This window comes from Cervus elaphus, chromosome 23 (assembly GCF_910594005.1).
Source record: "Cervus elaphus chromosome 23, mCerEla1.1, whole genome shotgun sequence".
Lineage (NCBI taxonomy): Eukaryota > Metazoa > Chordata > Mammalia > Artiodactyla > Cervidae > Cervus > Cervus elaphus.
Genome location: NC_057837.1, coordinates 17,976,148 through 17,998,666, shown reverse-complemented (window position 1 = coordinate 17,998,666; position 22,519 = coordinate 17,976,148). Strand labels below are relative to the sequence as shown.

General features: G+C 38.3%; 1 protein-coding gene across 8 annotated transcripts in view; it reads right to left on the bottom strand.

The window, feature by feature from the left end:
- The window catches only part of ABI1 (abl interactor 1), an 81,557-nt gene that overhangs the window by 12,934 nt on the left and 46,104 nt on the right, over positions 1 to 22,519 (bottom strand). For 6 of the 8 annotated variants that reach the window (XM_043883620.1, XM_043883621.1, XM_043883617.1 and 3 more), the window contains exons 3-7: positions 12,120 to 12,296; positions 10,068 to 10,082; positions 9,234 to 9,334; positions 7,942 to 8,082; positions 4,458 to 4,558 (exon numbers count right to left, since the gene is read on the bottom strand). In XM_043883620.1, the coding sequence (XP_043739555.1) occupies positions 4,458 to 4,558; positions 7,942 to 8,082; positions 9,234 to 9,334; positions 10,068 to 10,082; positions 12,120 to 12,296 (535 nt within the window). Of the gene's footprint in view, positions 1 to 3,499; positions 3,581 to 4,457; positions 4,559 to 7,941; positions 8,083 to 9,233; positions 9,335 to 10,067; positions 10,083 to 12,119; positions 12,297 to 22,519 lie in introns of all 8 variants that reach the window. The other 2 variants (XM_043883625.1, XM_043883624.1) reach the window with 1 other exon arrangement.

The following is a 22,519-nucleotide window of genomic DNA, read 5'->3' as shown; positions in this document are numbered from 1 at the left end:
AATTTCTGTGATTGATAAAACTGAAAAAAACTTTAAGACTGTAAAATATGGACATTTTAGGGCAGCTTTGGGTAGAAAATCCACTATCTTTTCCCACATATTTGGAGGGCTTTTTTTTCCCCTTAGTACACCCAAAGCAATCTTTTCTAATTTCAAGCATATTTAAAACTAACTAAATCTGGAGAAGGCAGGGGCACCCCACTCCAGTACTCTTGCCTGGAAAATCCCATGTACGGAGGAGCCTGGTGGGCTGCAGTCCATGGGGTCGCAAAGAGTCAGACACGACTGAGCCACTTCACTTTCACTTTTCACTTTCATGCATTGAAGAAGGAAATGGCACCCCACTCCAGTACTCTTGCCTGGAGAATCCCATGGACCGGGGAGCCTGGTGGGCTGCCGTCTATGGGGTTGCACAGAGTCGGACACGACTGAAGTGACTTAGCAGCAGCAGCAGCAGCAGGTATAGAATCATTAAGATTCTTTGAGAGCACTGGTTCTTGCCCATAATCGTATCCAATTCACAATTTTAGATTAGCAAAAGTCCTCATAAATTGGGGGAACTGATTCTAAGAATATGAAACTTCTTTATGTCTAGAAGATAAAATCTTCTGCTATAGGGGTGAAAGATTAAGAAATAATGTTTTTAATAGAATGAATAACAACTACATGGTCCTCCTGTATAGCACAGGACACTATATTACATATCTTGTGATACCATAATGGAAAAGAATATGAAAAAGAATGTAATAAATATAGCTGAATCACTTTGCTAAACAGCAGAAATTAATCTAACATTGTAAGTCAACTATACGTCAATAAAATAAATTTTTCAAAAAAAAATAAATAAATAAAACTAAAGTATTAACAATACTTAAAATTTTATTCAATGTCATCTTTATCAACATCTTCAAAGTTTAAAATTTTAAAGGTTAATATAAAGTTCAAAGCCTCTAAAGTTAACTATACCTTCCAGGCAACTTCAGGATTTACATCATTCTCCCAAACATCTAACCACGACTGAAGAAATAAAAAGGCAGAATCCTGGTTTGCTTTCATTTAGTCGTTTCATTTAACCTCTCCTAGAGGCCATACAAATTATTAGAAAAATCATACAGCAGAGGTTGTTCATTAAAAGAAGTGCTGATATTCAACATTTTGGAGCTCCCAAGCCATAGGCAGTCACTAATTAAATCATCCACACACTCATTTTCTAAACAGAGACACACTTTTAAAATAACTGTCTATTCAAATGCCTTTGAGAATGAGTAATTCTGGACAGCTAAGTTTTCCAAGGAGCTAAGAGGTAATCCTTTAACCATTTTTAATAGAAATCCTAAAATGATTTTTTATATTTCTTTGACTTATATAAAAACTATACAAAATCCAGGTTACTTTTTTTGGTGATTGAAAACCAAATCGAGCTATTTATATAGTTCCAAACCAGGCCAATTTTAGAATTCATTTTAGTATTTTATTATGAAATAAGTCATAATGTTAAAGGGTATGTGACTGATGTATATATAATTATATATGCTATGTACATATAAATAATACATATACTAATGTATATTATATAACTATTTACAATGGTTATATATAATCTGTTTACATATATAAATATTATTTGTATATTTGGTTATATAGGATTATATATTCTGTTGGTTTGCTGTTTTCCTTTTATATTTTTTAAGATTCATTCATGTTGGTAAGTATATCGATATATCATTCATTTTTTTGCTTTATTTACATACAAACATGCCACAATTACAATTACTTATCCATTCCACTGTTAGACATCTGAATTGCATCCAGATTTTTGCTATTATTATTATACCACATTATGAACATTCCTAAATATGGTTCCTCAGTTTCTCTGAAACAGTGGTTCTCAAACACTGATCAGAATTTCATCTTAAGGGCCTACTGTGATACAAGCTGCTTGGCTCGTCTCTGTTTCTGAATGAGGAGGTCTGGAATGGGACCTGAGAATTTACATTCCTAACTAGCTCCCACAACAATGATTCTGTTGATCTGGAAATCATATTTCAAAAGCCACTGCTCTAATACAATGGTGGTTAAACTTTTTGGTCTTAGGGTCCACTCTAAAATTAGAGAACCTCAAAAAATTTTTATTGAAGTGAGTTACAGGAATAGGTAATTACCATATTAGAAATTAAATCTGATTTATCTTTAAAACACATGAATACACGTACACATTCCTTTAGCTGTCAAAAAATGATGCTTTCAACTGTTATGTAGCCTCTGGAAAATTCCACTGTGTCCTCATTCATCAGAATGAGAATGAAAATGGAAACAAGTCTTAGTATTATTATGGAGATAGTTCTAACCTCAAAAATGCGAAGAAAGAATTTTGGCAACACCCAGCAGTCACATACCTATATTTTGAGAACCAGTACTCTAGGGGAAATATCTGGAAATGAAATTGATAATTCTAAGGTAAGAAACCTGGTTCAACCTGGCTGAGTAACAACAAATTACTTTCTAAAGGGAGCATATTAACTAATGAACTCCCACCAGCAATGTACCTTGCCTTTCTGTTACTGCACCTCCTCAATGACATTTGGTACTAGGGGACTGGGACATGTTTACCTATCTAGTAGCTATAAAATAGTATCCACTGGTTTTCATTTTCTGTCTTCCTGATTATTAATTAGGTTGAGGGCCTAATTATTTTTTCCACATGAACTTTCTGCCAACAACTTCTTTACTAGGGCCTTTTTTTTTCTTACTTCCGTTTCCCCTTTTCTTTTGAGTACAAGTGCCAATGTTTTTAAAAGAAGATGCTAGATGGTTTTATTTCACCTAAGCTCCATTATTTGAGACAGTTCTTTATCCATTTCCACCCAAATGCTACTGTGCATTTCTAGGCTGAATGGTTTTATATAGTCTATATTTGGAATTCTTATATGCTCAATCCAGTCTCCATCAACCTGGGAACAATTTAAATGTATTTTATTGATAAAAACTGTTTTCATGGCCCCCTCAGATGCCATAAATCCTCAACTGTATCCGAGCTTTTCAACTGTGAGCCACAGGAAAGCCTCAGAGCACCCCACACATCATTCTCTTTTCCATTTTTCTTCCTCCTGTCCTCCACCTTCACCCCACTCCTTTGACTGTTGTATACACCAGGGAGTTCCAAATCAAGTCTCACTTTAAAAAAATACTGCATCACTAATGAAAAAAATTTTTTTGAACAATCACTGCTATAATATTCCTTGAAAGATCTAAACAAAACAAAAGCTAAACCACATTAAATTGGTTATAAACAAGGCAGAGACACATTTGACATCACAGAGAAGTTTCTGCGTAACTTCAGAGGCCTTTCACAAGGAGAAATTAGTGTAAATTAGATTTAATACTTAAAACTTTGTACTACCACCTACAAGCTAGTAACCACAAAAGCTACCCGTGTAACAGGGGCTGACTATGACCGAGGCCAGTCGGTTAACCCACTCCAGTGGCTATGCAGTCTCACCTAACACAGTGTTCGCGGGGAGGGGTGGTGGAAGAGGTGGTGCTGGTGGAGCTCCAGAAGGAGGAAGGACAGAAATGTTTTCTAATAAAATAGTTTATAATTCAGGTCAGAGTGCAAGAAAGAGAACTAATCATTCTGAAACAGTAAGAAAGTACAATGCTTTGGAAAGAAGAAAAAAAGAAAGACACCCATATGCAAAGCATGTTCCAAAGAATAAGAATTTCACAAGGTAAAAAGGTCACTGAGTCCACACTTTCGTTAACTATAAAATACGCCTATTTTTATAAGTAGCTTTTTCTCCTTTTTCAACAACATCCTTGAGAAACTAAGAATTTTTCCCAGTTTTAATTATCAAACTCATTTTTCAAATGTATATTTTAACACCAAAAAGTCTTCCTTTCATTTACTAAACAATCAAGGGACTAATCATAGCTCTGCTATGATTTCTTACATTTTTATAATCTAAAAAGTAAAAGAGCTTTTCCTAGTTTAATTCCATGTTACATTCACAGCGTTTTACTGACATATGTATCGAATATCATACATAAAAACAGGAAAGTCACAACCAGCTATCACCAGAGTTGATACACCTACCAGCCTACAAGGCAACATCAAAGTTCAGTGATACATAATTCACATTAAAGACACTGATCTTTCAGTTGAATTATCAACAATATTGGTTTGCTCTTGAAATAATAATCATCATTTCTGACTAGTGCCCAAGTATTTCTAAAGCAAAATGGCCCAAAAGTTATTTTTTTTAATAAGTAAGGAGAAACAGCTGCAAAACTCTAAAGATTCTGAGAACCAATAAAAAATGGTTTTTAAATTTGTTAGCTTTCATTCTGGCAACAATCAGATAAATCTAATTAGTAGTTTTATCTAATGTAACTAAATTGCCTCAGACGTCCATAATAAAGCTCATAAATACCAGCATGTATGACAGCTGATGACACACCTGGCCCAATGGTGGGTGGCGAGGGTGTAGGCACGGCGATGGGGATGCCAATACTGCTGCTGCCACTGTTCTCTCGGCTGCCGCTTCCTCCACTGCTTCCACTGCGAGAGAGAAAAATCATGAAAACAGCAATTCTAGGGATTCCTTCAAAAAACATAATCAACTCAAAGCCACCAGATACTACTTTGATGGATGTGTGTGTGCATACGTACACATACGCTTACACAGAAAGAAACATTTTAACTGTCCAATACAAATTTTAACTCTAATACCTGAAGTGATTTTTGTGTTTCACTGTGTGTGTTAGTTGCTCAGTTGTGTCCGACTCTTTGCGACCCCATGGACTGTAGCCTGCCAGGCTTCTCTCTCCATGGAATTCTCCAGGCAAGAATACTGGAGTAGATTACCATTCCCTTCTCCAGAGGAACTTCCCAACCCAGGGACTGAACCCTGGTCTCCTGCATCGCAGGCAGGTTCTTAACCATTTGAGCTACAGAGTAGTCCGTGTGTTTCACTATGTTTCTCCATCTACTGAAAAACCAATATAATCATAGAGTACTCAGAACTGTAAGAGATCACTGAGAAACAAATGACCAATACAATCTAATATACAATGTATCAGCAAGGATTTATTTAAAACCTAGTATAAACAGCAGTAAACAAAGCAGACATGAACTACAGTGTCATGGGACTCTTGGCTGAGAATGGGAAAACAGACATTAAAAAATAGTGGGACGGAAGCCACAAAAGATGCTATGGAAGTTAATAAAAACGGTAACCAACTTTAGTCTGAAATTGGTATGCACACCTCTAATTAATCTCAAAGAACAGTAATAAGACAGGGAAATTTTTGGAAAAATGAGCAAATGAAAAAGAAAGACAATAATGAAATTTCACCAAGGAACATTCTAGAATAGTGGATACTATTAAATTTTAACTTCTATGGACTCACTGTCTTTAGGCATACAACCTCACACTGACCAGTTTCAGTAACGTGAAGTGGACATGTTGTTGTTCAGTCGCTAAACCATGTCCGACTCTTTGTGACCCCATGGACTGAAGCATGCCAGGCTTCCCTGTCCTCCACTATTTCCCTGAATTTGCTCAAAGTCATGTCCACTGAGTCAGTGATGCTATCTAGCCATCTCATCCTCTGCCACCACCTCCTTCTTTTGTCCTCAATCTTTCCCAGCAGCAAAGTCTTTTCCAATGAGTCCGTTCTTTGCATCAGGTGGCCAAAGTATTGGAGCTTCAGCTTCAGTCCTTCCAATGAACATTCAGGGTTGATTCCTTTTAGGAGTGCACATGTACATATATGCAAATATACATATGTACCCATGTATCCTGAAGCTCCATATTATATTTCTAAAACTCAACATCATTGGTTCAACAGGCCCAGAAACCCAGCAGAGTAATAATCTGCACTGTCTAGATTGATTTATTTTCTTCAATATGATCCCTCTATAATTACACTGTCACATACTAACAGAAGGGGAAAAAATATTTATATAACAAAAATAGCTCTGGTGTGAAGGCCTCCCTCCTCCCAAGCTCGTCAATACTCTGCTTTGGGCCACCACCATATAACAGACAGATGCACTATGTGCCTGTATGATTAACTAATCTGTATGCCTTTTTCTAACATGAAGGTTGGCAAGTTACAGCTTGCAAGCCAAATTTGTCCCATAGTGTGATTTTTATAACCCATGGGCTAAGAACACTTTTTTATATTTTAATTAGTTGGAAAAAACCAAAAGAATAATATGACACATTAAAATTACGTGAAATTCAAATTTCAGTGCCATATATTAAGTTTTGTTGGAACACAGCCATGCTCACTCATTTACGTGCTGCTGATGGCTGCTCTCATGACACAGCTGAGTAACTGCAGCAGAGACCATATGGACCACAAATCCTGAAGTATTGACGATCTGGCCCTTGATAAAAAAGTTTGTTGATCCCTATTCTAGTAGAACAAGTTCCTGAAAAAAAGAACCATATCTCACTGGTATATCCCTAGTATAATGAAGTAACTTAGTTGTTGAATATGATTAAACTATTACTACAACCACTACAGAGAAAAATCATGCTTTGATGTAATAATTCAATAATAAACATATAAAGAAACAATTTAAAAAACAATTTTGGTCCTCACTGAACTCATACTGTAACTGATACTGTAACTGCAGATATCAATATGACAATTTATTTACTAACAGAAATAATAACAACAAATAACAATTACCTAGCATTTGAGAGCCTGGTATACCCTATGTTAACTGAATCCTTCAAAATAATTTTACCAAGTTATATCTCTAATAAAACCAACCAAAAATCAAGGTAAAGAGCAGTTTCCTGCCCAAGTTATTAAGTGAGAGGTAAAAATTAAATTAAAAAATTAAACTATACAATAAAGTACTCCCCAAATAAAGTAGTTACTTTAGGGGGAGGGAGGTAGAAGCAATCATTGGGAAAGGCCTGAGGCGGATTTCTGGGTTGTTGGTACTATTCCATTTTCTCATCTGCGTGATGGTTACATGACTATATTCAGTTTGTACTAATACATCAAGTTTTATATTAATAAATTATCTCCTTTTCTGAAATGCATGTTATGTTCCATACCAAGTTTTTAAAAATCCACTGGGTAGATCCCCTGGTGGCTCAGTGGTAAATAATCCACCTGCCACTGCAGGAGACAAAGGTTCGATCCCTGATCTGGGAAGATCCCACATGCGGCAGGGCAACTAAAAGCCCACGGCGCCACAGCTACCGAGCCCGTGCTGGAGCATCTGAGAACCACGACGACTAAGTCCCGCACCATCAGTGCTGAAGCCCACGCACTCCTGAGCTCACGCTCTGCAACAAGAGAAGCCACCACAATGAAAAGCTTGTGCACTGCAACTGGAGAGGAGCCCCTGCTCACCTCCCCCAGAGAGAAGCCCGCACAGCAACGAGCAACCAGCACAGCCAAAAACTAATAAAACACATGTTTAAAAAATAAAGGGGAAAAGAAATTCACTGGGTAGTTATTTCTAGAACTTTTTAAAAAACCAATTTATATAATAACATATTCTATAGTCTATCAACTCTCCTAAGAAATTCTTCCTCAGAGCTTCAAGTTTAAATCTCATTGTATAGTTTCTGATATTCAACCATTTACCCAAAAAACTTCACAGTGGTTATCTTGATCATTTTTTCCTAAATGACCATAAAAAAAATTCTTTAGGCTTTATCCAAATGTACATATGTATCTCTGTCAAAAAGAGGAAATACTAGCAATCTGCTAAGCAGTATAGATACTAAAAAATCTAAAAGAGTACAAGTTCATGATATAAATGTACAGAAACGTATACAGTAGTATCATCCTCAACCTTACCATCTATGTTAGCATCAGAGGAGCACTTTACCTATAATTCTACAGGAGTTTGTCACCAACCAATAACATACATTCTCAGCTGTTCAAAGGCTCAACCTAAAAATTTACCTGTGTGTCCTCGGTCTCTGATTTAAAGAAGCCGTCCTGCCTGGACTATGCTGACTTCCCAGCCTCGCAGGGCTTGTCATGTAGTCATTAGGAACTGTTGGAGGTTTAACAGGCTCAAGGGTTTTGTAAGGAGTATTTCGTCTAAGGAAGCATAATAGAGAAAGGAGTAATGGATGAGAAAGAGAAAATGGTATTTTCCCCCAAATCTGTGACTATCCCTTTATTACCAAGTATAACACAATTTTTTTAAATAATAAAGTTTGTTTTTAAAAAATGCTTTAATTGAAACACATGAATTTTGTTACTTTAACAAAAGCTAAAATCTGTTACCTTTTCTTAGGAAAACCACTGAGAAAGGTAAAAGTTCTAACTAATCTTATTTCTAAAAATAATAGCTATAACTTTTTAAATGCTCAGTAATATGAAACTCTGAAATATGTATGATTCCCAACTCAGTAGCCCACAAGGCACTTTCCTTATATATTGTGGTAGCTGAATATCTCCTCTGCAATTTATTCCTACCTCAACATGGAAATATTAATATATGGGCAAGTACATTCTGGTCCCAGTTGTGATGCCATTAATTTCTCAATAAATGATTTTAACTTTTCTATTTAACAACTTCATGTTTTTTTTCAGGGGCAAGGGGTTCACAAAATGAAAATAGAAACTAAGAGCCTACAAAAAAAGTTGGTTGCTATTAAGTTAACGATTCTACCACCCCTCCACCAAAAACTAGGAGTCTATAGTCTACAATAACGTGAATGATCTTTCAGGACTGTCTTACCAAGTATTCAGTATTTGCATTGCATTGAAAATTGGGAACGAAGAAGGCACAAACTGTTATCTTTTCTACTTCTGCACTGGCCTTCTCACAAAGCTACTCTAGAATGAAGGGCCCCAAAATGACCAGCAGAAGCACAGTTAGAAGGATTCCCAGTAAAGATTCCCAAGTCTCAGGTGAAACAGAAATGGGGATTATGGAAGAACTGCAAGCTACCAAACCAAAGTATGCAAAACAGGCCACTTATTCAAAGTTCTGTAATATAAATATTGCAAATACATGTGAAGACAATATATACGGAAACCTCTGGTTATTTCATTTTAAGGTCAGATTTATATACATGTATATAAAATTTTTAATGAATTGGAAAATAATAGACAATGCTCACTTATACACATACAAAAAACTTTTCTAGTACAGAGTTCCTCAGAGAAATTACAGAACAGGCAGATTCATTTTGGATTTCCTTCATTGGATCTGAAGAACACAGATGTAACTGAGTCCTTACCCCAGCGTTCCCCGGCCTGACATGGGAGGACTCGGTGGTTTCTGAGTAGGAGGATTTGTTCTCGACAGTGTGCCAGTTCTTGCAGGCTGGTTATTTCCATGCTAAAATGTGGAAAGAAATGCTTTTATTTTTATATCAAAATGTTCTCTTGGTGTTTTGACACCATGTATTATTATTTTTTAAATATCAGAATGTGAAATAAGGATTCCCAGACAGCTTTAATAACAGACTTTGGTACTATATTTTAAAAAGTCAAGATACCACTTGCACTTGGCTTTTCATATTATTTTGCACCCTTCATGCCAATTAATTGCAAAATACAGGTGAGATTACTGAATTTTATATATTATTTTATTGTTATACATGTTCACTGAGATCTAATTTATCTGCAATTCAAATATACGGTTTCCTGAAATTTTCAAAATGTGTGCATGAATATAAACTACAGATCTCAGTGTCAACTTGATAAAATATTCATCTGAAAAATCATCTCTATCCCAACAACTCAGTAACAAAGTCACATGTAATGTCTGGGAAACCTCCTAATTGTAAGTCAATAAAAGCAAGGCAACTATCAAAAAATGAGCAAAGCAATAAATGTTAGCAAAATTAATGTTCCTATATAAATGCAGATGTCAATATATCTTTGATATATTAACACATCCAAGCTAAATGTTGCTGATTTGAACTGGGTTTGAGTATATTTAACCCATATAAATCCTACGGGGAAAAAAGCAGACAGACATAGGAGAAGTTTTCAAGTTTTAGTGGCTCTGCAGCCTCTATCAATACAGAAGGAATACTGTGGATCAAATGATAAGTAGTATCTCTTACCTTGGCTTTTAGCCACTTTACGTTGGCAAAAAAGGGGGGAAAAAGTAGAAATTAATTCTAGATATCTTATCTGATAGGACAGTTACTTGATTCATGTTAATAAGCTTTTACCCAGTCATATTTCAAGTATTTTATAAAGAAAAGTCATCCACAAGCAGTAGGGAAATATTCATAGGTATCACATATTTATTCAAAGTAATATAATTCATAAGAAAATTACCACTTAATTATGCCAATCTCATGCAAATTATGTAATTTCTTAGGTCAGTATTTTATCCTATCAAACTAATTCAACTGAATTATGGATGATAAAAAACAAACTTTGATTTAAATACAAACAGCATACCTCATTAAATGTATGGCTATTTTAATACATCAGTCCACAGACCTTAAGACTACTGGATAATGAATGCTCACGCTTCATTATTTGAATGGTAGTACAGAATTTTAAAGAGTGATCAACTGTAAATGTTAAAATCCAAAATTACAGGTTGCTTCCAAATGCAGAAAAGGACCTAGCAACTCAGGGTTTAAAACAAAATTACAATGCACCATAACATCTTAGCCAAATTCTAATTAAGGAACAAACAAACAAACAAATAGGGTCTGGAAACCGTCTCACTTGTAGCTTAAGAACCAAATCCTAAGAGGCCAGCACTAGTAGATAGAGTTTGTTTTAGCTCTAAATTTCCTTCTGAACAAGTCTGACCAAAATTCAAAACTGAAAAAAAGCTGCTTTGATCCTAAAGGCTACATCTTTGAAACCTGGCCAGCTTATATATACGAACTAATATGTCCAAGGCAGCCTACTTGCAACATGCCACTTAAGGAAAATTATCTTCAGATTGCAGTCTTTTTCTACACTGGAGAAAAAAGGATTCCCTCAAGTTCTTTCCATCTCATCTGCCATTCTAAATTTGTATATTATCATTTTTCAAGTGACTGTAAAAGCAACATTAAGGAAAGCATCCAAAAATGGAATATACCTGGACCCATATTCTTATGGCTAGAAACCGTGCCAGAACTTTGGTATTCTTTAACATTTGTTTAGAATAACACGGCTCATTATTATCTAGATTAAACAATGTCTGGAATCCTACCTTGCCACTACATTTCACACCTGGATTTAGAAATTAAATTTGAATAGCCTCATTATCTTTGAAGAAAAGACATATTAATGTGATACCATTATAATACACTAAATACTAAAGTAACTTAGAAATATTCTAAATATGACCATACATCTTCCCTCATATGATGTTTCAAGTAAAAGAGAAAACCAAAAAATAGCATTCAAGTATAAACTAATCCCAAATGAAAGGGTGAAAGGACAACTTATTTGGGAATAAAAATTTTACTTGAATTCTGCTACTGTGTAATGGTGTAACCTTTAACCTGTTATGGAGCACAGCTTCCTCTGTTAAGTGTGTGTAAATTTACACAAAGATGTTGGGAGTGTTGGAGGAAATGATCTCTATATCTTACAACTCAAAATGTAATTGGTTAGCAACTTAAAAACTTCCACTTCAATGCCCCCCAAGCACGTTTTAGAAATAAAACATCTTAAGGAAATAAAAGTAGGCTTTTCATTTCCTTAAGATCTCACTTCATTTCCTTAACATTTACATTTATGGATGAGTCCGTTTACCATCTCCCTGGAATCTAAGGTTGAAAACAATAGAACTCTCTTATTCCACCCTGTCTTTAGGCCCTAAGTAGATCATAAACTTCGCATACTACAGGAAGGAAACTCTGTAAGATGCCAACTCCTCTTTGAAATGATTCATCAGTTCATTCCTCTAATAAAATTGAAACCTTTAAAAACACCATTCTTATGTATTATAAAACTTCAGTGTTTCCATTAATAAAACGGAACAACCCTTAGATCACATGATCTTTTCAAGGCTTGAAAAAAAAGACATGTGGAAAATCCTTCACAGTTATGAACCAGGCTCTGTAGCTATTATTATTAACAAATAATTTTAACTGTTTCTACTATGTATTCAAGTTTACTCTGAAACTGTATAGCCTGCAAACCTTTAAGACACTTACCTTGACACCATGGCCCACATCATCCAGAACCGTATAGTCAATAGGTTTCCGAATATACCTTACAGGTCGCTCCATGTTTGCAGGTGCTATTATTTTGTGAGTTCTTGATGTATTCTTATTTGTCGTCAAAATACCAATCTCTCTTCGAGCCACTTTCTCTTTATGAATGTCCACAGTCTATAAATTAAATTTGAACAAAGCAAGAAAATGTTGTTTGGCAGAGTAAATAATATATATGTCTGCATATTAAGACTGTATCACATGTCTATTTTCCAGTGAATACTACTACATGCTCCCCTTCAAAATTAAGCAAATTAATATCTTTGACGTCAAAACATGGAATCTCTAAAGCTGATTAAAAGCACCAACTAAACTATTGGTTTTGATTCCAAAGTGATTCTGAGGGAAGCGATTTTCTCTCCCAAAGAGCTGGTATGTGTGGAAAGGGAGAACTCCTACTCTGTGTTGCTTACACTTTGTTTTGTGGCGATACAGACCAGATAAATCAGTAATTACAACTAGATGAAGTAACTACTATAGTGACACACACACACAATTTATTTGCAATTACTCTAAAGGTGTTCAGAGCAAGATATCCAACTAGGTTGAGAAGGCTTTAATAGAGTAAGTACATTTAAAAAAAATAAACAGAAATATTAGAGGCAAATTATGGAAATTATTTAAGGCGAAAAGAACAGCATATTACAGACAAAGGTTTAAGAAGGAAAGAAAAGACCAGGGGTTACGATTTAGCACCAAGGAGCCCACACATCTGCAGCCTACCTAGTACTGGTCTTTATAGCTTTAAAAAAGGTGGGTTTTTGTTTTTCTTATTTAACTGTCAGTATTTTAAAAAAAACTGGATAGCAGTCAGCACATAAGAAATAGTTACACAACCACTCAACAGTTTAAGCTTTGGCCTAATAGTAATGAGTGGGTAGCCATTCCTTTCTCTAGGGGACTTTCCTGACCCAGGGATGGAACTCGGGTCTCCTGCATTGCAGGCAGATTCTTTACCATCTGAGCCACCAGTGAAGTCCCAATAGTAATAAAAAACCAATAAAAAATTCAAATTGAGCAATATCATCAGGTTTGCATTCTAAAAGATCCCTCTTGCACAGGAGGACAGAGGGAAGACTACTGGGATGAGACGAGTTAGAAAGCAGTGAGAAAACAGAAGCACGTGAAATGAACTGAAAGCGGCTGGAGGTGGGGGATTGTCAGGAAATAAAGGTTACTGCTATGTGTATTTCTGCACACCCTCTGAGAAGAGGTGCCGATTCCCCAGCCTTAGAAGATACAGTGTCTCCTCAAATCACAAAAGGCAGGCTTACTGTTCAGTATAATAAAGATAACGTCAGAAGGCTTACTGCCCATTAGAAAAGAGCTGGTCCCCTAAGCTGGGAGCTCCTTTCGGGGAACACACCTGACTGTACAGGCACCACCTGGCTGGCTGGGACATATTCTGTAGAAAGTGGGGCCGGTGTCTGACAGTGTTGACTATGACCACAATAATGACCTTGGTCTCTCACCTGGAGTCTCACGTCTTCTCCTCACATCTATGGAATTGTGGCTGGCTCAACTTGTGAGCGTCTGCGAAGGGTAAAATCTCAAACCCTTCACAGTGTTTGAAGCTTCAGTAATGAAGATGGAGTGCTGACAAAGACAAAGCTTTTTAGAGTTGGAATGAAAGGATAGCTAATGAAAATTGAGAGAAGTCCATGGGAATTGTGAGTGAACATGATCAAGTCGTGTGGTCCCCCACGCAGTATGTGGTCCTCTATCTCACAGCTGAGTAGTGAGGCTGAACTGGGGCGTTAGCTTCAGGCCAAGTACCAGGAAGTAGTTTCAAAAGCAGCAGCCTGAATGATGCCCTGGCTACTGCCAGCTACTCACTAAGCTCACCTGATGGACCCTGAAAACAACTAGTAATATTTATCGGCAGAGGGAGGCAAGCGCACATAAGGTTCTTTCAGTATATCTATACTGAGCATGAAAGAAGGAAAACTGTAACCACTCTAAGCAGAACCAGGAGAACCTCGAACTCTGGCTAGTTTGCTTGGGAGACTGAGGGGTCGGAGGGGATGCATAATGCTTGTTAAAGAAGAAAGGCAACAGCTGGCTATATTCCTGCTCAGTCCCTCCTGCAGTTTGTCTTCTCAACCTTCTATTCATTCGAGATGCGGCAAAGACCTCGGCATTTTTGACAGTGGGCCCTGTCTGCTGTGAGACAGCTTTGGCCCTTTGGGGAAACTCTCTCCGAAACAATCTCCCAAGGGCACTGATTCGTCCTGCAGGCTCTTCCATCCTAAATTGGGTTTTAAAGGATGATGACGGTAGTTCACCAGAGAAGGAGAAACTCACCCAAAGATTAAATTCTGTCACCCCTGCCAGCTTCAGGAAACTCCCAGTCCTACGCTGAAATCAAGCAAGAATCACAGAGCTGGTCTTTTGACAAAGGAGCAGCCAAGAGCCCACACAAGGCGAGCTCCTAAAAACAATGATGCCACCGTGCAGATCAAGCCCAAGCCAATGAGAGAGTACAAACTCATGGCCCCCGCCAAGAAGTAATATGGCTGTAGCTGCTGAATAAAGGTGTTCCCAACAGAAATGGATGATGTCCATCAGCAATGATGACCTTGCCACAGAAAACAGAATGCAGGCCTTTAGGTGGGCCAGAAATGCTTGCAGCCACAGCACTGCTCAAAACAAATAAATTGACCTTGTTTACGGGAGCAGAGTCACTCTCTCCCAACCTCCCCATATACCCTTAAGAGAAAGATGATTAAGGGTTGGGCCAAGTTCTCCGGGTCCCCAAGGGAAACTGAAGACCAAGCATACCTGGGTGTCTGACATCATACCTGGGCAGGACATTTTATAGCTGGCTGATATATACATATTGGAGCCCACGTCCCCATCCTGTGGAGGGAGAGGGTATCTGCTTTCAGCTATGAGGTTTGGGCGTGGTTCACAGTGGGAAACAGAAGCTAATGCGTCCTTCTGGGTGGAGTTCTTGGGACCAACTTGATGGATTACTGTTGTGCTTCCACCAATGAATGTATAATTGGTATCGATATTTTTCATGCTTGCACAGTGAATGCTCTTAAGAGCCAGAGGAGATGACGCCAACTGGGAAGAGTGGCATGTAGAAGAGCACTAGTGGTCCCAGGGCCCATCATCCTTAGGACCCCTCTGAGTACAAGTGTCTGTGCATGGATGATTTTACGGACTGGAGCCTCTGGCAAGAGGAGCAGCCTCCATTGGAGGTGCCCCTTGGGTTTGGTATATTCAAGAATGCAGCCAGCCCAGCTCCTATGACATCCCAGCTTTACATGAAAGAGTGGCAGCTACATCTTTAGGGAAAATGTCTCTTCCATACTGCCACCTAAACCAATGCCATTGATACACAGAGGATCCTCTAAGTGCCTGGGCCTGGTACATTAATAATTCACCTAAGCTGACACCCTGTGGTGTTCTATGGACCGTTGTGCTGTTTTGACCTCAGTGCCAGCTACACAGAATTGAGAAGTGGGTATGGCTGCTATGCTCCGTGGGCGGAGCTCAAGGATGTTCTCACAGATTTGGCCGATATTCCATGATAAACCTTGTTAGATTTTTACTAATCTGAGGCAGTTACCCATTGGGAATAGCTGTTTGGGTCTGCTACTTGGAAAATGACAGACTGACATCTTAAACATGGGCCATATAAATTGTGGAGACAAATTGTAGTTGCTGATCAGACCATGTGGGTCATTAACACATGGCCATGGTAAGGGCCTACGGTCTGACGAGGCCAGCTGCAGTCCAGCTGCTGATGAAGCCTGCACTGCCCAGGCCGCCATCACTGCCAGCAGATCCATCACCATTCCAGATGCGCCAACACGTGGACCATCACTACGCAGAGGTAACCACTGCATCCCACACTGTGAGTCCAGGAGAAAGACCTATCTGTCTCCTGGTGAGAGACGCCACATCTCCCACCACTGGCAGACTAGCTACATCTGACCTTTAACCCATCTTCAGACCATCAGTGGTGCCTCTCCATCAAAGGCACTCTTTCATGTTATGGTATTACAATTCCGATGCAATCTGCTGACTCCAGCCAAACCACCTGCCAATTCCTCCAGGTGTCTTTCCAACTGCCACCCCCAATTCCTGTAGCTTTTCATTCAGTCACCCCAAGGGGCAGATGAATGCCACCTGACTGGTGGCATAGGCAAGTAAGACAGATTTGACTGACCACCTTCAGGTAATCCTCCCAAAATAAAAACAAGTACTAGATTCAGTTATTTATACTGAACTGGGAGCCCTGATGCCTACCATCTGTGCAGGAGAGGACACTGGAGAAACAGCTGGTCTGTGCTGCCTAAGTAGGTCCCACCTGTGCTGCAGGGGGTGGGGGAGGACGGGACACACATTCTTTACAGAAGTACTTATACGGAAGTCAGGCATTAACTTACCTACCTCCAGAAATGTGGTGACTTGTACTTTACGGGTGGTTCTAAGAGACCCTCAAGCATTTAAGCAAGCACCACCAGTAGATCCTGTACCTGCAGACAGCTAGGACCTCTCCAAAGTATAGCTATTCTTGACTAGTAGGAGGGGCTCCCCAGAGGGATAACTGATTTGTTAATTATGTGCAGTCTGCTCCAAACTACTTAACCCTAAAATGGGAGGTATCCAATTAGAAAGGGTGGTTTGAACTGTCCCTGACTTAAGCTGAGGTGAACAATGACATCATACCAGCCCTGGAGCCATTCGGGTCAGGGTCAACTACTTGGGTCAGGCCAGTATTGTTACGGGTGACAGAACCGCCCCAGACTTCCTTCCGCAGACCCAGCCGAGGCTGTGCACTCCAGCATCCTCCTGAAGTACTCGCATCAGGTAGCAAGTCAGTGCAGAAACTTGAAGAGAAAGCCACTTGGCTCTCTAGAGCAGACCCTGAAGGGTTATGGTGTTTGTTCAGCTGGCTGGTCGAGGACCCTGGGGAGCCAAACTGAGGTCAATATTGCAGTTTGGCCTCATTCTGCTACCATGCTGATAGTACGTAAACTGTATTACATGTTTTATGAGATAAACTGAATGGCTCTGGTCCTAGGTTCTGTCAGACAGATTACTCAGGGTGGTCAATCATAGGAAATTGTGCCAAAAGCCAAGAAGGTAGAGAAATGAGGGATGAATATTGTTGGAAGGCAATTACCCTTGGACCCATCACATTTCTATACATCTTGTAGGTAGAGGCACTCTTTGTTCCAGACTATTTTAAGTACATCTACATAGTAAACAGCCAGGAAGGACAAAAATGTCACCCTCAGGAACAACAGGCAGGTTTGCTCACTGTCTCGTGCAAAAAGATGTCATCTCCCACCAGGATTAAGGTCAGGCAGGCTTTCTGCCCATTATGAAAGTCTGGGGAGCTCCTCTCCTGTAAGACATTATACTACACATCCAGAAGCATCACCCACCCTCCTCACAGTCTATGGAGCTCAGGGTTGGGAAAAGCAGCATGGATGCCAACAACTCTGGCTCCTGCCCCTGTCATGAGTCATCAAGTCTTATGTCTCTGACTGAGAAGTCTGCGTCTTCTACCAACATCCATGAAACTGTGGAGGGAGCTAACTTGTTAAACTGGAATTAGCTAAATTTGTGTGTGTGTGTGCACACATCTGCACGTACCCCTACACATCTCTTCAACACTTTTCTTTTCTAGCAGGTCCAGCACAAGATTAACCAGTACAAATTTTAACTAAATTTTGCTTGACATGGAATTAAAGTTTTGCTACTTATTACTCCACAGAAGGGAAAATATTGAGAGTTCATCAAAATATTAAAAAAGATAGATCACCTCGGTTTGCTCCTAATCCCATAAACGCTCATTCTTTGTCTCCTTTACAAGGTCACCTGACAGATAAGGTGCCTCCAGGTTTAGTCATAGGTTCTTCCCCTTTACAACCTGCCCCTGACAAATTCATCCACATTCAGGTCTAAATTACTACTACACATCCATAAGCTCTTCTCCATTTCAGACCTCTCTTCTGCACTACAGAATCATAAGAACACCTGTGATGTTCCTCTTGAATATTTCAATGGTACCTCAAAATGCATGTGCCCAAAATATACAAAATATACAGAGTTGACTTAACCCCACTTCCTCCTTCAGTTCTCTATCAAGTTAAACAGTTCAGACATCTACAACTCACTTCATATCCAGTATCATCAAATCTTGTCACATTTTCCTTTAAGCAACAGAAATTTCTTTCCTTCTGTTTCCAACACTTCAATTTACTCAATCTACTATCATCTCTCACCCTAGCTACTGCATCTGTCTTCTAACAGGTCCGTTTGCAGCCAATCTAGCCTCTTTCCAACTGTTCTCCATAGTATAACCACAGTGATCTTCACCAAAAAAACTAAACTTGCAGACAAAATGAAAAAACCTGAAGCTATCTGCTTAGTCCTACTTAAAAGAACATCCCATACAGTTTCCAGTCTTCATGGGGAAAAAAAAATTCAAAATGGCTCAAATATCACCGTGTCCACAAATCCCTTTAAAATCATCTCTTTTTTTAAATCCTTATTTCCCTCAAACACTGTAGAACTATTCAGGACACTATTTCCAATTATCTGAAAAATTTTTCTGAGTTTACTCCCTTACCAGTCTCCTAACTGGGAATCAGGAAAGTCCACATCATTACCTGATCAGTGGCATACAACCCTCCAAATGGCAGGATGAGTGAATACGGCAGCAGCAGAAGGGGAACAGGCCTGAAACATCTGTATGTCAGCATGATTATGTTCACCAAGCCAAAGTTAGCTTTCCCAGGGAGACTGGTTCCCTCTCACACTTGAATTTCCTTACTTTCACACTTTATATTTAGATGTCAAAAGAAGCAGCCTGATATAAAGAAAATTAATTTTCAATTCTAATAAACATAAAATTCAAGAGTCTCCCAAGTTGAGAGGAACTACCAGGTTGCAGCACCCTTACAGCAATCTCTGGCCCCATGAAGCTCAGGTGAAACCACTACAATAAACCAGATTTATTATAAAGCCAAAGTAAATAAGACAGCAGAGTTCTTAGATAGAGTAAATAAATGGACCAATTCAACAGAAGACAGAGCTCAGAAACAAACTCATGATCATAAGGAACCTTGTTACCTTACAGTGACTGCACAGGGCCAAAGAATGCATTACTTAAATAGGGCAACTAGTTTGCCAGATAGAAAGAAGCACAGAAAATGGACCCCTACCTCACACTCACTAGAAGGAAAAGCCAATTCCAGATTAATTAAATATACATGCAAATAAGTGGCAAATTTATATTTGAACTATTACATTAGTGAGAATGAACTACTATGAATGAAATATATGAATTACAGATAAATGAAATTACAGATAAATGAATGTAGAAACATAATGCTGAATTTAAAAAAGCAAGTTATATACAGAGTTTTGATTTTGACTACATATAGGCTGAATCTATTTTTATAAAACTCAAACTCAAACAAAACTAAACAATAACTATTTAAGGATACACATACATGTGATAAACTTTAAAAGGGCAAGAAAATAACAACACTCCTTGGGAGTAGACCGAAGCACACAGTAGAACTGACCATTTTCTAGTAAACTTTGGTGGTAGAATCACGTTTATTGTTTAACATGTTTATTGTTATAAATTTTATGTTACATCACATTTATTCTTTTGAATGTTATTAAGTATAACTTTTTGAAGTATTTAATTGCACAAAAAGCACAAACAAAGCAGGGAGGAAAAAAATGACTAATATTCCTGGAGCACCATTGTAAGACTCCATAAAAGAAACCTCACTTTAGCCAGCTGTATTTGGCAGGCCAAACAGAAGAAAGCAGACTGTGGGGGGTGGGGGTGGAGGTGGAGGTGAACACGATAACAAGAAAAAGAAACAAAACAAAAAAAGGCCAAGGGGCATGAAAACACAACATCTGCCTAGAGATAAGAGACAATTTAAAAGAGCATGAATAAAAATAGGTTGAACTGTACTCACATTAAGGAGTTACTAAAGAAAGACTAAAAAATTGGAAAACCAAATTTGATGGTTTCTTTTTAAAGGGTCGAGTGAGCCCTTAATAATATGGGAAGGGGAAGTAAATAGGAATAGGTAAAATAACTTGTGTAGAAAGCAAAGGTTCAAAGAAAAGAACATGCACAGTATTCCAGGAGTGATTCTATCTAGAAAGAAAAAGTTTTTTTAAAATGAATGTTGAAATAAAAAAGAAAAATTTCACAAATAGACAAGATTTTTAAATTGCCCTTTTTTCAGGTTTAACTATTTTAAATTATGAAATGCTTCAAACGTATGATGATAAAACAAACATCCATATACACACCACTCGGATTAAATACAGATTATCATTTTGTCTTGTTCCCTTTTAAGACATGATTATTTAAAGTCATTGTACAGAAATACATTGTTTTAACTATACTCCCCCTTATCACTTTAGGAAGTTCCAAGGTGGTAAAGGGGGTAGGGGGTAAAGTTGGGAAGGAAGGAAAGAAAGCATATGCTCCTTTTAAATATATTCTCCAGAAAAAAAATCCTTTTTAATTATCGAAAGACAGGTGGGGAAAAATATGACACAGCAAAACTACTTAATATTTCACATATTTTCTACACTATCATATTGGAAGGGCTACCGTCCCCATAAATGCCAGTGCCCATACAGGGAGGCATTATAGGTTTCAACCAAAGAAACTTGTATGTAAGTAAAATCACAATAAATGCTCATTGAAAGAGTAACTACAGAATGAAAACCAAAACACTTTTGCCCTGAATAGAAAGAGGAGGAGTATGAAAGGGGTAGAAAAAGTGTAAAAGAGGCCTGAGACAAGCCACACACAGAAAGCCTTCAGCCAAGAAAGAGACAATCTTTGTCTGTTACAGCTTCTTTTGGAGCAGACTTTGGAAATGGCCCTCTGCCCAAAATTCTGTGTTACAGGCCTTTGTTCAATAAGCCTGAAACAAGGTCCCAATCAACTGTGAAGTTAACTTGATTCAGAATGACCTATATATACACACACTATAAAAAAGATCTATTTAGAAAAGATGAGCTGCAAAATAAGACTCTGGTGGAAAAACATAATATAATAAAACACTCAGAATTATTCCAAAATATTTTATCCTGGGAAAGACTGAATCTGTCATTAACACCCTGGCCTACACCCAATTTTTCAGTACAACCCAAGGACATTTTTCTGTCCGCTAACCTCCTGCTTAAGAATATAATGCACACTTTATAACACTCTACATGGCAATTATGTGTCCACCTCAAAAATATATATTTTTTGTTATGTGCTGGATTTAATCATTTTATCCAAACCAGGATTTAAAGTAAATATGAACTTTTAAGAGGACATTAGGGGGGAAGGGGAGCCTCAAGGGGGTGGTGATATACATATAATTATGGCTGATTTGTGTTGTATGGCAGAAACTGACACAACACTGTAAAAAAATTTTCTCCCCCCAAAACATTGGAAAAAAAAAAAAAAAAAGAACATTAGGTCACACTTCATCTTCTACACATGAGGTCATGAACTTGTACTTATTCCCAACTACTACTCCTTGCTGTTGTTCAGTTCAGTTGCTCAGTCGTGTCTGACTCTGTGTGACCCCATGAATTGCAGCACGCCAGGCCTCTCTGTCCATCACCAACTCCCGGAGTTCACCCAAACCTATGTCCATCGAGTCGGTGATGCCCTCCAACCATCTCATCCTGTCGTACCCTTCTCCTCCTGCCCTCAATCTTCCCCAGCATCAGGGTCTCTTCAAATGAGTCAGCTCTTCGCATCAGGTGGCCAAAGTACTGGAGTTTCAGCTTCAACATGAGTCCTACCAATGAACACCCAGGGCTGATCTCCTTTAGGATGGACTGGTTGGATCTCCTTGCAGTCCAAGGGACTCTCAAGAGTCTTCTCCAACACCACAGTTCAAAAGCCATCAATTCTTCAGCGCTCAGCTTTCTTTATGGTCCAACTCTCACATCCACACATGACCACTGGAAAAACCATAGCCTTGACTAGACGGACCTTTGTTGACAGAGTAATGTCTCTGCTTTTCAATATGCTGTCTAGGTTGGTCATAACTTTCCTTCCAAGGAGTAAGTGTCTTCTAATTTCATGGCTGCAATCACTATCTGCAGTGATTTTGGAGTCCAGAAAAATGTCTTTAATATTTCAGGAGTGTCCCTATCCTCTCAAAAAGATAATACATTAAAAATTCTGTAGAAATGTCAGGTGTTGTAATATAATGGCTTTAAGAGCACAGACTCAAGAACCAAACTGCATAGATCTAAAAGTAAACTCTACCATTTACTAGTTGTGTAGACTGGAGCAATTACTTAATTATTCCATGCCCTCAGTT